At 30.5% G+C, this 15803-nt stretch overlaps 1 protein-coding gene across 1 annotated transcript; it reads left to right on the forward strand.

Moving 5' to 3' along the window:
- The first annotated feature begins 9023 nt into the window (after positions 1-9023).
- Positions 9024-13368, forward strand: LOC126660503 (beta-glucosidase 13-like). The gene is made up of 13 exons (XM_050354051.2): positions 9024-9366; positions 9454-9523; positions 9617-9675; positions 9759-9837; positions 10052-10129; positions 10237-10324; positions 10389-10638; positions 11279-11391; positions 11467-11690; positions 11770-11801; positions 12190-12292; positions 12367-12469; positions 12936-13368. Exons 1-13 carry the CDS (start codon positions 9196-9198, stop codon positions 13168-13170), a joined length of 1605 nt encoding a protein of 534 aa, XP_050210008.1. The 5' UTR covers positions 9024-9195; the 3' UTR covers positions 13171-13368.
- The last annotated feature ends 2435 nt before the right edge of the window (positions 13369-15803 follow it).

Genomic DNA, 15803 nt, shown 5'->3' on the forward strand with positions numbered 1-15803 from the left:
AATCCTACCCTGACATTGCAAATCTGTCAATTTTACCCTATTTTGCATTTTTTTTTATTTTAATTGTACCCTAAAGTATAAAATTGACCTTTTTTTATTTGGCAAAAATTCTCTAAATTAACCCCTTTTGCATTAGATTAATTTTTTATATTAAATTGACCATTTTTAAAAAAAATTATTGAACTTTTGTCAAATAAATAAAGGTCAATTTTATACTTTAGGGTACAATTGAAATGAAAAAATACAAACTGGGGTAAAATTGATAATTTTTCAACGTCAGGGTAGGATTGAAAAGTGGATGAAAGGTCAGGTGTTTTTAATACATTAAGCCTTTAATTAATACTGCATATTAATTGTTCAATTTTAATTTATGGTCTCATTTTGCGCATTGGTCATTTTAGCAAACATTTCATGCATCATTATATATTACATATATAATCTAAAATGACCTAATAAAACACTCATGGACTTATCTAAAGTCTCATTCTTTATACAGGAGAAATAAGCTAACCATTATAAAATTTTATCAATAATTCTTGAATCAATTGGTATTTTTTTTCTTTTTGAGATATATTTTGGTACTAAGGGATCATCCTATAATCTGTAAACTCTTTATTTCACCATCAAACCTTTGAAATCCAAAAATCAAAATTCTATGCATTTTCGGAAAACCCATTGGTGAACAGATTAAAAACATTAACTCCTTATGCGCTATAGATAAACTATCAGAAAAATAAAAAAACATTAATATTAATACAAGTTTAATCAAAGCAATAGTATTTAAAAAATAATTAAAGAAAACAAGAAATAATTTACAGCTACTCCAGCTTGGCTATATATCTGGAATCCGAGGTATTCTGAACTATACCGAAGTTGCATATAAATGCCTCTGTTTTTAAATATGCAGTAAAGTATTTTAGCGTTTGAATTATTTAATGAAGTTTTGACACTATTCACGAGGATGTGATCTTTTTGGTATTTCTCTTGCGGATGCTCAAAAGGATTTGTGGAAGATATACATTATCATGAAAAGCATCTGTTGGAAATACTTAAGTCCATCTGGTGAGTCCAATCTCCAAAATGTTACATTCATATTTACTATTCTAAATTAAGTTAATGTCATAAAAATTCACCAATTTTACACGTTTTTTCATTTTAATATGCAATTTATATTTTCTCATTTTCATGCACGAACTACCATTTTTTTCAAATTCATGCACGTTGCTGAGGTGTCATGGCTCCATTGGTGTAATTCGCTGAGGTGGAAGTCATTTTACACCAATATATGAATACCACCTCAGAACCGTGCATGATCAAATGAAATTAACAGTCCAGATTCAACTGGTCCAAATTAACATTCACCAGTCTGTTTCTGATTCAGCTGGTATTTTAGAGGAGGACGAGTTTGTTTGGAAGTTAGAGGGCAGCAGGTTTACAGTGGCATGTATGGCCAAACTGTTGAAAACAGCCGGTGAGAATTCTTCGACAGCAGGTTATCCGGCAGCAGAAAATTAATCTTCAGTAGCGGCTAATGTTATCAGAAGAGGAGGAGCAACTGCTAACTTTAAACGGGGAAATAGTAGAAAATGTGGCTTCATAATTTTTTGGAGGAGTTCATTCAGTTACAATTAAAAATAGATTTTCAGCAGCTATAATTGGCAGTTCAGCAGCAGTAAATCCCATGACAGCAGGTAAACCATCTTTTACTGCCTTCATAAAAAAATTGGGGTAGTGAGGCTCCTCCTAGAGTTAAATTTTTTATGTGGACGGCACTTCACAATAGTACTCGGACTCTGTCTTTTCTTGCTTCTCGAAGGATTGTGTTGGATAACAATTATGGTTGTGGTATATGTGGTGAGTTAGAGACTCAAAATCATATTTTCTTGCATTGCATTTTTGCTCGAAAAATTTGGTGTGAGCTTTTCCATAAGTTAGGAATTTCTTGGGTAATGCCTTCTTCTTTTGAGTGATTTCTTCATCCAATGGACATCTATGGTTTCTAATAAAAGGATTTCGAAGCTTTGGACAACTCTTTGGATTATTTTTGTGTAGGAAATTTGGAAGCCGCAATAAGCGAGTTTTTCAACATGTGGATTCGACAACAACGGACGTAGTTTTTCGAAGTTTCAATAACGTTGTTTTTTATTATAAATGTTAGCACCCCTCTTTTGTTTACTCCGGTTTAGATTTGTATAGAAATCTGGATTCTATCTTCTTGTAATTTGCTCTTTTCGCTCGGAGTCGTAGCCTTAAGTGGCGTAAGTTTTGAGTAGTCTTGAGTAGCCACTTCTTGTGACTTTTAATAAACCCTTTATTCATAAAAAAAACATTCACCAATCTAAAATAGTTAATTTAAATTAATTTAGTAATTGAATGTGAAATATTATAAAGGATTAACGGCAAAATAAACCCAAACATTTCCGACTTATTACAATTTTATCCTAACCTTTTAATTGTTGCAATAACATCCAAATTACATTATTTTGTTGCAATAATATTCAAATTGCACTTTTTATATGAATTTTTTTGAGTTTTTTGCTATTTTTTGGGACTTTTACTATATTATTATACCTCAAAAAATAATAAGAGCATAATATCTTAATTGAAAACAATAAATTTAGCTATCAATTTGACTATTATTGCTACAAAAAATGCAATTTGGATATTATTACAACAAAAAAAATACAATTTAGATATTATTAAAAAAAATTAAAAGGTTTGGATATAATTACAACAAGTCGTAAAGGTTTGGGTTTTTTTTAGAGAATATTAGGATAATACTCTATTTTTTAAAATAATTTGATTTCCTACCTCAATAAGGAAAAGATAGAGAAAATACCTCATCATTCTAATATTTCTATTTTTTTACTCTAAAGCATGTTTATATTATAATTATACCCACTTTTTATTAAATTTTTACTCTAAGTATATATTTACTTATCATATGACAATTGTCATATTTTTAATCTCTCTCTCTCTCTCTCTCTCTCTCTCTTTCTCTCTCTCTCCCCCTTTTTCTTCTTCTTTTCCTCAGTTTCTTTTTTCTTCGTCAATTTTCTTCTCCTTCTTTATTTCTTCTCCATTTTTCTTTTTTCGCCGTTCCTTCATCGCTTCGCCTCCGTTTCTTCATCGCTTCGCCGCCGTTTCTTCATTGCTCCACTGTCGCTGCATTGTTCATTCATATTTTATTTTTTCTTTATTTCACGGTGATTATTGCAGTTTTTTAAAATTCAGATATAAATGAACTACTTTTGAATTTTTTTTTCAATTTTAGATCTAAAAATCTGTATGAAAAAACATTATTATGATGAAAAAAAATGATTTTCTGCACAAAAAACGATTTTCTGCAAAAAAACATCATCTGGTTATCATATGATTATCATAACACTGCAGAAAGAATGATTTTTTATAAAAAAAAACAGTCTCTGATTATCATATGAGTAATACTGTATTATCATGTTATTATCATAACACTGCATAAAGAAAGATTTTCTACAAAAAACTGATTATCATGTTGTTATCACATTATTATCATCTCGTTATCATAATATAATCATATGATACCGAGATGATAATGTATTATTGTACCTAATTGATAATGTTATGACAATTACATGATAATAAAGTTATGATAACAGTATGATAATATGATAAATATATGAAAAAAATTACATAAATTTTTTAATAACAAGATGATAATGTGGAGAAAATAGTATGATAATTAAGTATAATAAGGTCATATTATCATACTATTATCTTCACCTTATCATCTTGTTATCATAATTTTTTTGTAATTGTTTTTTTCATACATGTATCATATTATCATACTATTATCTTCACAATATCATCTCGTTATCATAATTTTTTTGTAATTATTTTTTCATACAGGTATCATATTATCATACTATTAGCATAACTTTATTATTTTACTATCATCTTGTTATCATACTGGTGTCATGAATCTTTTTGTAACTATATTTTCACGTACGTTATCATCCAGTTATCATAACCTTATTATAATTCATTATCATCTAGTTATCAATATCGTACATTGTATTATCATAACCTTATCATAATTATATAATGTTATGATAATGACATGATAATGTAGTGATAATAACATGATAATCAGACGCTGTTTTTTAATAGAAAATTTATTTTTTATGCAGTGTTATGATACTTGCATGATAATGCAGTGATGATACTCATATGATAATCAAAAGCAGTTTTTTTTTTTTTTAGAAAATTATTTTTGTGTATAAAAACGTTTTTAATGCAGATTTTTAGAGCTAAAATTGAGAAATTCAAGAGTAATTTATTTAGATCTGAAAGTTAAACAATCGTATTAATCACCATGAGTCGAGGAAAAAATGCTAAAATTGAATAGGAAAACGGTTGAGCAGCGACAGAATGATGGCGGAGCGACGACGGAATGATGAATTAACGATGAAGAAATAGAACAAAAATGAAGAAGGAATAAAGAAAAAGAAGAAAAAAAAGAAGAAGAAAATGAAGAAAAAGAATGGCGGAAAAAAAAAACAAAGAAGGAGAAAAAAAGGAATGGAGAAGAAAGAGAAAAGGAGAGGAAAAAAAAATGACAGTTGTCACTTAAGAGTGGAAATAATATAGTTAGAGTAAAATAATAATAAAAGGTAGGTATAATTATAATATAAATAGGTGTTGGAGTAAAAAAATAAAAACATTAAAATGATGAGGTATTTTCTCTATCTTTTCCTTATTGAGGTAGGAAATTAAATTATTTTTAAAAATGAAGTATTTATCCTAATTTTCTCTTTTTTTTTATCATTAGGTCTATTATAAACTACTCAAATTAATCATCCTCACACTTTCGACGTGGGAAGGTACAACACAAAAATAACGTCGCAAGACGCCCAAAATATCTAGTTTCTTGGTTTCTCGAAGGCTTAATGTCAAAAAAAACCCAAATCTTTACGACTTGTTGCAATTATATCCAAACTTTTTAATTTTTGCAATAATATCCAAATTGTATTATTTTGTTGTAATAATATCCAAATTGCACTTTTTATGTGATTTTTTTTGAGTTTTTTGCCATTTTTGGAGACTTTTACTATATTATTATACACCAAAAAATAATAATAGCCTAATATGTTAATTGAAAACAACAAGTTTAGCCATTAATTTTACTATTATTGCTACAAATAATGCAATTTGGATATTATTGCAACAAAAAAATGCAATTTGAATATTATTGCAAAAATTAAAAGATTTGAATATTATTGCAACAAGTTGCAAAGGTTTGGGTTTTTTTTTACCATTAGGCCTTTCTCGAAATCATAAAACACAAGGGACACTAAGGCGGACCCCAAACGCTGAGGAGGCTTCTGAAGAAGATGATGATGAGCAGTGTAGTAATTTATAACTGTTATTTCTTTTTCATTATCTTTGTTTTGGTAGAGTAATTGAAATTTTTATGATATCAAGTCCCAAATCAACACCACCACTACATTTAATAGAAAAAACAAAATTCAAAAGTTGGATACATTCTGATTCTTAGAATCATGAAGAGAAATTTAGTTACTTTTTTTTTGATGGCTGTCTCCAAACAAGATTTTTAATAGAATGATAAAGATATCACCTTGAATTTAAAAAATGAGGATAATTCATATTATATTTCCCAAATTCTCTCCTCCACTGCTTCAATGCGTGTAAAATATTTGTGGATTATCAAACTACAATTGTTTTTACAAAATAGTTTTAGTTGGATTAGAGTGAACGTCAAATTTCAAATAAAAACGATTAGTGAATTTTTTTTTTTTAAAACGGTTATCCAACTATTAAAATTTTAAAAACAGTTACCAAACTACGAAATTTGTTTATAAAACGGTTACCGAACTATAATTTTTTTAAACAATAATTGCCGGCTTGTTACATGACTGTATGACTTTTTCTTGTCCACATTTATATTTCGGTCATCGATAGGCAAAGACACTATAGTTCGGTACGTTTTGTAAAAGAATTAAAGTTCGGTAACCGTTTTTTAACTTTTTATACTTTGATAACCGTTTTGTAAAAAATATTAGTTCGGTGACAAATTTATAGTTTTTTATAATTTGATAAATCATATTGTGAAAGACCTATAATGAATCTGATCCCATATGCTAACTATAACTCCCAAGAAAGTAAGAGCATTTGCTTTTTTTTTTTCACTATAACTTGAGCTCGAAACTTTTCTTTTTAGTCTACGCTTTAGGCCTGATAGTTCATTTTCGAGGATTACAAAACGTGGCTTACTTCTTACTGAATGCCGTACTTCAAGTATTGCTTTCCGAAATGAAACTTTAATTTTTAATTGTCCGACCGCTTATCCGCATAATATTTTTTAGGGTTAAATGTATAAAAATTCACCATCTTTACAAGTCTTCTCAATTTAATCGCGTTCTTTAAAACTTCTAATAAACATACACCAACTTTTATTTTTTTCCAAACTCATACAGGTGTTGATGTGTCACTCATTCATTGGTTAAAAATTACTTACACCTCATCAAAATGCACCAATGAATGAGTACCATGTAAGCACCGTGTATGAATTTGGGAAAAAATAAAATTTGGTGTATTTTTATGAGAAATTTTTAAAAAGGCATTAAATTGAGAAAACGTGCAAAGTTGGTGAATTTTTATGACATTACCCCTTCTTTTCATTTATAACATCTAATTAAATCAGATCGGTATTTTTTAAAAATTAATTAATCCAAACCATGTTATAACCAAACCGCCAACTTTTTTTTAATCTATTTTTAAATTTCTTTTTGTTTTTATAATTGGAGAAGGGGAACGCTTGTGGGAGAAATCGAAACATGACCTTGCAGTTTGCTATCTAGCCTTATAAATTGAAATAGATATATACATTTTGAAATGGTTAGATAGATATTTTTAAAAAATTAAAAAAGTGTTACATTTTTAACATCATTATATCTTTGTAAAAAGATTATAATTTGATAGCCGTAAAAATGTTTAACTCGCTGCAATGCGGTTTGTATGGCAATGTACGAGATAACAGTATCATGCAAACTTTGCAATTTATTTGGCTAGCCAAAGCCTTCTGGCTGACAACATGATAAAAACTAACCAGAATTCTTACTGATGCAATTAGCTTCTTGAAGTGTTTAAAATGATTACAATAACATCAGTCACCTTTTCCATAAATTTATTCAACATGATAACTTTTTATGCTGTAGATTCATGCAACATATATAATTTATCATGTTTGAATAAATTTGAGAGTATTCTAATTCAAATTAATGAGAGAAGTTATTAAAATAAGTAAATTTACAGTTTACAGTTTGTTTGATACAGAAATAATATTTTTGTACTGTATACTTTTTCTATTTTAATATAATTATTTGTTTTATTTTTTACACAGTTTAAAAAATATAATTAAATTTTAAATATTATCAATTTATATCTTTATTGCTTTTCCTGTTTGTCGGATCGGTCACTGTTAACGGAGCTTCCTGTGCACAGTGGATGAAGGAGGAAGAAGAAAGATTAAAGGCAAAAGTGGTGGAGGCGTATAAGAAGGAGGGAAATTTGTATTACTCGACGGCGAGGCTCTGGGACAACGGAATTATTGATCCTGGTGATACACGAAAAATCATAGGACTTTGTATCTCTGCTTCCATTAACCGTTCTTATTTATTTTGTTGCTGGATTTTACGTGTTTTCTAACAATCGGTATACTATGTTGAAACTACGGAAAGACAAAAGCTCTTGGATTAAAGCTTGGTAGGTGGATTGGGATTGAGTGAGATTACAAAAGTTTGAAGCCCATGTGAAAGTTTGGACAAGTTTTGGGTGCTGAGTTTAGGTCTAAAATAAGATGAGCAATGTGCTCATGAGATGGAAAACAAAGAGATGATGATGAGTATTGTCCGAAATGAAGGATATCAAGTAATTTTGGACATATTATTTTGAGTTTTGAAAGAAGAAAAGAACAGTTTGAGTTTTGAAAGAAGAAAGCATTCAGACATTGATTAAAGGGTTAATTTTATAAAAAATCACGACTTTTACACGAAGTTTCATTTTACTCACAATTTTTAAAAATTTGATATTTAAAGGCATGACCTTTCATTTTATTTCAATCTATCATCAAAGTAAAATTCGGTGTATTTTCTTTTACAAAAAATTACTAATCCTAGATACTGGGTTTTGGTCGATTTTTTTAGGTGTGGTGGATGATGGACAGTATAAAAAGTCCAAAATGATCTCTAGATTTTTATTAAACTATTATTTAATTAGAAACTTATTTATTAACGTATCAAATGAGACTAGGATAATGTGGACATATCCGGCTAGACATGCAGTAAAAAATGGTGAGTTTCATGCATACGGGTGACATCCCATTGTAACAAAATGGTAAATTTGGTCACACTTTTGTAAGAAAATTTAGTTTAGCGATCTTTCTGTAATTAACGATAACTATAGTGACTTACGGAGTTTAATACCCGAAAATACACAATTGTAGAGTTAAATATTTTTTACATCAACAAATGCCGGATAATAAAAAAATTCAAAATAGTTATCAAATTACTCCCTCCGTCCCAATAGAGTTGTCCATTTTGAGAAATTTTTTTGTTCCAAAACTCTTGTGCATTTTCAAAAAGTAATTAAATTTTACAATCAATTTTTCTATATTAACCCTATTTAAAATCCACAAATGAATAAATTGAAAATTAATTGCAAGTAAATCATATATTAAATCGGGGTATAACAAGTAAAGTAAATTGTCAAAAAAAAAAAGTAAAGTAAAGAAAATTTTATAAAAAATACAAACAATAATTGTTTTTTTTAAACTATGTGATAAATGAAGGAGTATAATTTTTTTACATAACCCTTACCGAAATATAAAAGTTCAAAAACCGTTACTAAACAATTTGTTATTTATTAAAAAATTACCACCTTATTGCCTCATTATATATTTTTCCTTGCCTACATCATGCATATTGGTAACCCTTTTATGAAAAATAAAAGCTCTCCACTGCTGGGTAACCCTTAAATCATGTGATCATGAGTATGATATGCGGGCCTGGCCTGATCGGACGGTGTGGATTATAACCGTTTGTATCCAAGGGCTGAAAGAGCAACCAAGTATTATTGTAAATGTGTATAAAGAGGGGGTTTCACCATTGAATTGCAACACAACAGCTTGAAAGAATAATGTTAGTTATGGAAACTAAGAGCCTCCTACTTCTAGGATTGCTAGTCCTTCTCGTAATCGGCTCAGCGCATCCCGATGAGGTAACGAAAGAAACAATGCCAGTTCTAGAGATTGACAGTAGCTATTTTCCAGAGGGTTTTTACTGGGGTGCAGCTACTTCGGCTTATCAGGTCTAGTTTATTCTCTACAGTTTATTTGCATGAATTTTACGGACATTCGATTAATTAAGACATAAGCATAATTGAATAAACAATCAGGTCGAAGGACATGCAAACAAAGGTGGAAGAGGAGCTAGTATCTGGGATACATTTGTCCATGAGTCTCCAGGTTCAGAATCAAATTAATTTCTTGCTTTGTTTAAATTTGATACAATGTATTCATGTCAATATTAATTTCATTATTTATGTGTGCATATTGCAGAGAGAATTGATGACCACAGCAATGCAGATGTTACGGTGGATTTTTACAATAACTACCAAGTATATATTTTATCCTTAAACTAGGTGCATTTGTGTGTATAAAAAAATAACAATTAAACAAAAAATTTAAATGGATGTTTCAGGATGATCTCAAAAAAATGAACAAGGATCTGGGTATGAATGCCTACCGATTCTCCATTTCGTGGTCAAGAGTCATACCTAGTAAGTATTATCTACAAATTATATAATCTTACCAATGAGCTATAGCTCAAATGGTATAAGCGCTAAGCAGCAAACTGCTAGGTCGTCGGTTCGATTCCTCCTACAAGCGCTCCCCCTCCTCAAATTATCAAAAAAAAAATTATATAATGTTAACAATTTTTCTAAATAGATATAATACTAAAACACTTTTTTATAATGCCAAACTCTAATTTAGGTGGAAGGAAACACATAGGAATAAACGAAGAAGGAATTGAATTTTACAGCAACGTTATCGACGAGACATTAAAAAACGGTAACTGTTTATCCTCTACTATAAATCTAATCCATTTTATTTTTACTTTCGGGACATATATGCTAAATGCAAGTATAATTTCTTCGTCTTCGTGACATATATGTTAGGTATGACTCCTTTTGTAACTATTTTTCATTGGGATGTTCCTCAAAATCTTGAAGACTTGTACGGTGGTTTCAGAAGCCCTAACATAGTGTAAGCATTTTGTTGGTTTTACTTCTTCAAATATACATGTCGCTAATACGTTCCCGTCCAATAGGGCTGATTTCAAAGATTTTGCGGAGCTTTGCTTTGAAAGATTTGGAGACCGAGTGAAACATTGGATTACAATTAATGAACCGTTCGTTTTTGATACACATGGTTATGAACTTGGTGGTTTGGCCCCAGGGCGATGTTCATATTGGGTGAATAGGGCATGCCTAGATGGTGATTCTGGGACTGAACCTTACATAGTAGGCCATCATTTGCTCCTTGCTCATGCATATGCTGTTCAAGTATACAGGGAAAAGGTATAATTCACAAAATATTATAGAGGTGGAATGAATTAGGTTTATTATTTATTGAGTTATTGGGATAATTATTAGCTAAAATGATATAAATTTTTTATATTTTATTTGAAAAAGATACCATAATTTTAATTTGTATCACTTACTGATAAGGTCATTTAACCATTTTAGCTTATTTGGAACTGATTTGGCAATTAAATTGAGTATTTCATGAATTAGGTGTTTCATTTACTGAATACATATCAGCTTCAAATTAGCTAAATGATTGAAAATACTAATATGAAATAAATATAAAAATAATGGTACCGAAATGAAACAAATATAATACCATTTGAAAACAAGGTATAAAAATTGTTAATATTTTGGCTAATAACCCAAGCTATTGAGAGAGTTATTAAAATTATTTAGTAAAAGAATTTCATTACTTTATAATCCGACTGCCACGTCATTATTTTGGAAGAAAGCCTCCTTTGAAATAAAATTAAAGCTTAGAAACAAAATAACTTTCGTTAAAACGAAATAAAAATGTAATTTTTTTTTTATTAAAGATTTCTATATTAGCTCATCCGCAAAAAATTAGTTTGATACCTCATGATCCATTTCATTTAATTTTAACTTATTTTTTACTTTTTTCATGCTACAGTATAACAATGGTAAGATCGGAATTACATTAGATTTAACCTGGCCTGAGCCTATGTCCGACAGCCCGGAAGATATTGCAGCATCCCAACGGATCCTTGATTTTGCATTTGGTTGGTGAGTGTTTCTTCCAACATATATAAACTGATTATAAACAAAAACTTTTACTAAATTAAACCGTGCAATTTTTAGGTGGCTGGACCCCTTAGTTTATGGTCGTTACCCAGGCATAATGCAGAAACTAGTTGGTGGTCGATTGCCAGATTTCACAAAAGAGGAAAGCCTTTTGGTGAAGGGTTCATATGATTTTTTTGGCATAAACTCCTATACTTCAAATTACGCTTCCGCCAATTTTATTGCGGATCCTGATCCGACTCATGTTCGATATGCAACTGATAGTGCTGTTACTTTGACGAGTAAGTTAATTTTTTTGTTATTTCTGAAATTGAAGTGTTTTTTATAAAACATTTGTTTCTTTCATTTTGTTGTTTACAGAGTTTAAGGATGGCAAACCGATCGGAGAACAGGTTAGTGTTCAAAAACATCATCTCCTTCTGTGCTATGTAGAAACTATGGATTAATTATTTTTTAGTTCACCCACGGTTAAAATTACAAAATAATTACCAAAGTATAGTTTTTGTACAAACCGGTTACGAACTATTTTGTAATAAAACTACAGGTCGGTAACCATTTTGTAACTTTTTATAAACCAGTAACCATTTTATAAAAATACTATAGTTCGAACCATTTTGTAACTTTTTATTATTTGGTAAGCATTTTGTAAAAACACTATAGTCGGTGACCTAAAAAATATTTAACCCTAGAAACTATTATTAGAAAGAAAAAAAAAACTAATATGAAAAACAAATTTAATCAAAGTAAAAATAATTTAAACAATATTAAATTTTGCTACAGGCTTCTCCAGCTTGGTTATATATCTGGCCAGAAGGAATCAGACGTATTTTGAAATATACAAAAGATAATTACAGGAACCCATTAATCTATGTTACAGAAAATGGTAAGTTCCTCTTGTTTGATTTTTAGTTATGCATTAGGGTTTCAATTATATATTTAAGTTTTGAGCATATTCAGGAGTTGGTGATCCTTTTGGCCTTTCTCCTGAGGATGCTCGCATAGATATATGGAGAATAAAATATCATGAAAAGCATCTTCTTGAAATACTGAAGGCCATCTGGTGAGTTCAATCCCTTTGGTATATTTTCTGAGTATATTCTGTTTTAATTAAAATTAATAGATAATAGACACTGGGGGTATCAGAACTATCAGCATGTATTATTTTGGTGACTAAATTTAATTTGGTTTTAATGGGGGTTTTCTGGCAAAAATTGCTTATATGACAACCAAACTTTACTATAATATGACAAAAATACTCCTTATTATATTGAAATTATGCGTAACTTAGAAATTCTCAAAACAATACAAGCAAAAATCGATTGCAAGTGGAAAAATTCGGCTGCCACGTCATCATTTTGGCCGCAAAACCTGTGTTGAAACAAGATTAAAATTTAGTAAGCAAAATGAAAAAAATTAAATTCAGTCACCAAAATAAAATATAGTGTTATTCTGGATACTTCCGTTGTCCATAACCCTAAAATAAACATTTGTTGTATAGCTAAGCTAAGCTGATTGATTGTTGGCAGTGAGGACCATGTTAATGTGCAAGGTTACTTTGCTTGGTCCTATATAGACAACTTCGAATGGTCGAATGGTTATAGAGTATCGATGGGCTTGTTTGGCATCGACCGCAACAATAACCTCGCAAGACGCCCCAAACTTTCAGTATTATGGTTCAAAAAATTCTTGAGGCAGAAGGGACATAAAGGAAATCCGAAATGCGATCTCCTAAAACCCGAAGAAGGTCACGACGAGCTGTAGGTTCTGCTCGCATCTACAATAAATTAGGAGAGATTGGTCTATAGATACCAATACCTTCTCGCTTCCGGAATAAATTATGGTTGTATGAGAATAATTTTATGGAACAAAAATGGCCTTGAATAAATTATGGTTGTATGAGAATAATTTTATGGAACAAAAATGGCCTTGTTTTATGTTATCTAATTTAAACTTTTGTGATGTCAAGTCTAAATCAATGCCACCACTACATCTAACTGAAAATGATACATGTCTTGATCTCTTCCGCCCAAACAATAATTTGATATAAAGAATAAGAATTTTGTGGAAGCACAGAGCAAGAATTTTGATAATTTATCATGATATCATTACAGTTTGGAATCTCAGTATGGGACAGAAATATCATTATATCATTACAGGTTACAGTTAAATTTAGCGATACTGCCATCTCATAGCACACATGAGATTTTACAAAATAAAAAATATAGGCAAGTCTATATTTGGATCCTGCACTATCACAATTTTTAGAATAGGATCGGACCCTCCTGTAATTTGTATACATTGAGAACTTATACTTGAATTTTTCAGACAACAGGTTCTTTCGTCACAAATAGTGTTCACAATGTAGATAAAATTTAAGTGTAGGTACGACTTTAAATTCGACAAAAAAAAGGTACAACTTTAAAAAATATTAATGTAGATTAATTTGTTTTTATCTCACTCGCATTATCGGCCCATAGATTACAAGTACTTTATTTTCGTGATGAAAAGATCTAATGTCTACAAAATTAAAAGTGTGAGAATTCAATGCTGATAAATAAAAATGGAAGGACCCAATTCAAAAAAGGATTAATTACATATAAAATCACCACCTTAACACGAAATTGCAAAAATAACACGACCTTTAACACGTGGCAATCCAAGACACCACCTTTCATTTCTTTTTAAAAACAACATGAACACATTTTTAGTGGCATTTTTGCTGACGTGGCATGACACGCGGCACTCCCATCGGGTGTCCATGTCAGCAAAATTTTATCTAAAAACGTGTTCATGTTGTTTTTGGAAAAAAATGAAAGGTGATGCCCTGAATTGACATGTTTTAAAGGAAGTGTTATTTTTGCAATTTCTTGTAAAAGTGGTGATTTTATATGTAATTAATCCTTCAAAAAAATTACACTTCAGGTATCCAAATATTTATTTGTGTGCGCGTTCCAAACTCGAATTATAGAATTTATAGATAATGTAATATCACATAATATTGTTTAAGGTATCAAAATTATGCCACGTGTTTTGATTTGCGATAATTAAAGTCAAAGAGGCCAAGTATAAGTCAAGATATTAAGAATATAGACAGAAGTGGGTCTAATTTACTTGTCGCGAAATAACGGTTTAATTTGGAAATTATTATTTGTTTGAGCGGGTGTGAGCGGAACTAAGAAAAATCTACGGAAACTAATATATCAATATGCATCTTTAAATGGAGAGATGCATATTACAACTTTAAAATATAAGCCGCCTTTGAGCACCAGTTGAAAATCACCTCCTCCTTCAAAACTTCTTTTTATGAGAAACACCGTTGTTTCTACACTTCAATATATCTCATACAAATGAAAACTAAAGAATCTATCAGAGCTTTGAGTACGGATCTCTAGGAGAAATTTCCTGCCAATGCATATAAAAATCAACAAACGATCAAGAAAAAACTCACATCACATCCAATTTTTGGAGCGCACTACACCATATACCCCTTTCAAAACCGCAATGAATGAATAAATGACCTTGAGTTTCCACCACATCACAGAGAGATCACTTAACATTATCTGAATTGATAACGATCGTCTCGCCAAAAATTTAATTGTTGGCACCGTCCTCGTTCTGAACTATCTGAAATTTACCAAACCATCATCACCTTCCTCGTTCCGAACTATCTAGGTAGAATCTCGACGAGTACCCCGAACCACAAACGCTCGACGTGAAAAAACAACATGTCTGTTGTCTTCTTCAACTCTTGCTCGACGAGAAGTAGATGCTCGATGAACAACACCTATTGCAACTTCAGAATCAGGTGCACTGTGATAAATATTACCGCTTTCATCACCCCCCCCCTACAAATAAAAATGCGAACTTTAGTTCTTCACTGTTCTAGAAAAATGTTGAGCTTCATCAAATTAATATCCCTTCCCACACTATGCTCAATCACAAAAGCTCTGTTGTTAAAATCCCCATCACACCAACTACCAACAATATTACCCAGCCTAACATTTGCACCATAAACAGCAGCCTGGCTCTTAAAAACCACAAAAAAAAACCGGTGAAAACACCCTAGTCAGTAAATTTTATGTAACTGAATCATGTTGATCATGTTTTTGAAAAACAAAACGTGAAAAAAAAGCATGAAATGCGTGGATAAACACCATCTCATTACCCCCTCTAACGACGCCTCCAATGCCAACACCAACCCATATTCCACAACTCACTAATATGTGCTCATTTCATAGAAGAAACATTGTAAATTCAAAGAAAAAGAAATATTACTGGAACATTCCCCATCCAATTATTATTCCAAAGTGAGATAGAATTTCCATCATCAACACTATACTTGATATTTGAGGTAAAGATACTCCAAACTTTCTTATCTAAACAACAAGTTTTGG

This window comes from Mercurialis annua, linkage group LG8 (genome assembly GCF_937616625.2).
Source record: "Mercurialis annua linkage group LG8, ddMerAnnu1.2, whole genome shotgun sequence".
NCBI classification, from domain to species: domain Eukaryota; kingdom Viridiplantae; phylum Streptophyta; class Magnoliopsida; order Malpighiales; family Euphorbiaceae; genus Mercurialis; species Mercurialis annua.

Bases quoted from the DNA above. Each gene is read 5' to 3' on its own strand.
- LOC126660503 (XM_050354051.2), top strand. From the start codon at position 9,196: ATGTTAGTTATGGAAACTAAGAGCCTCCTACTTCTAGGATTGCTAGTC. The intron at 9,676-9,758 runs GTATATATTTTA...TGGATGTTTCAG, and splicing joins ATTTTTACAATAACTACCAA to GATGATCTCAAAAAAATGAA. The intron at 9,838-10,051 runs GTAAGTATTATC...ACTCTAATTTAG, and splicing joins GTGGTCAAGAGTCATACCTA to GTGGAAGGAAACACATAGGA.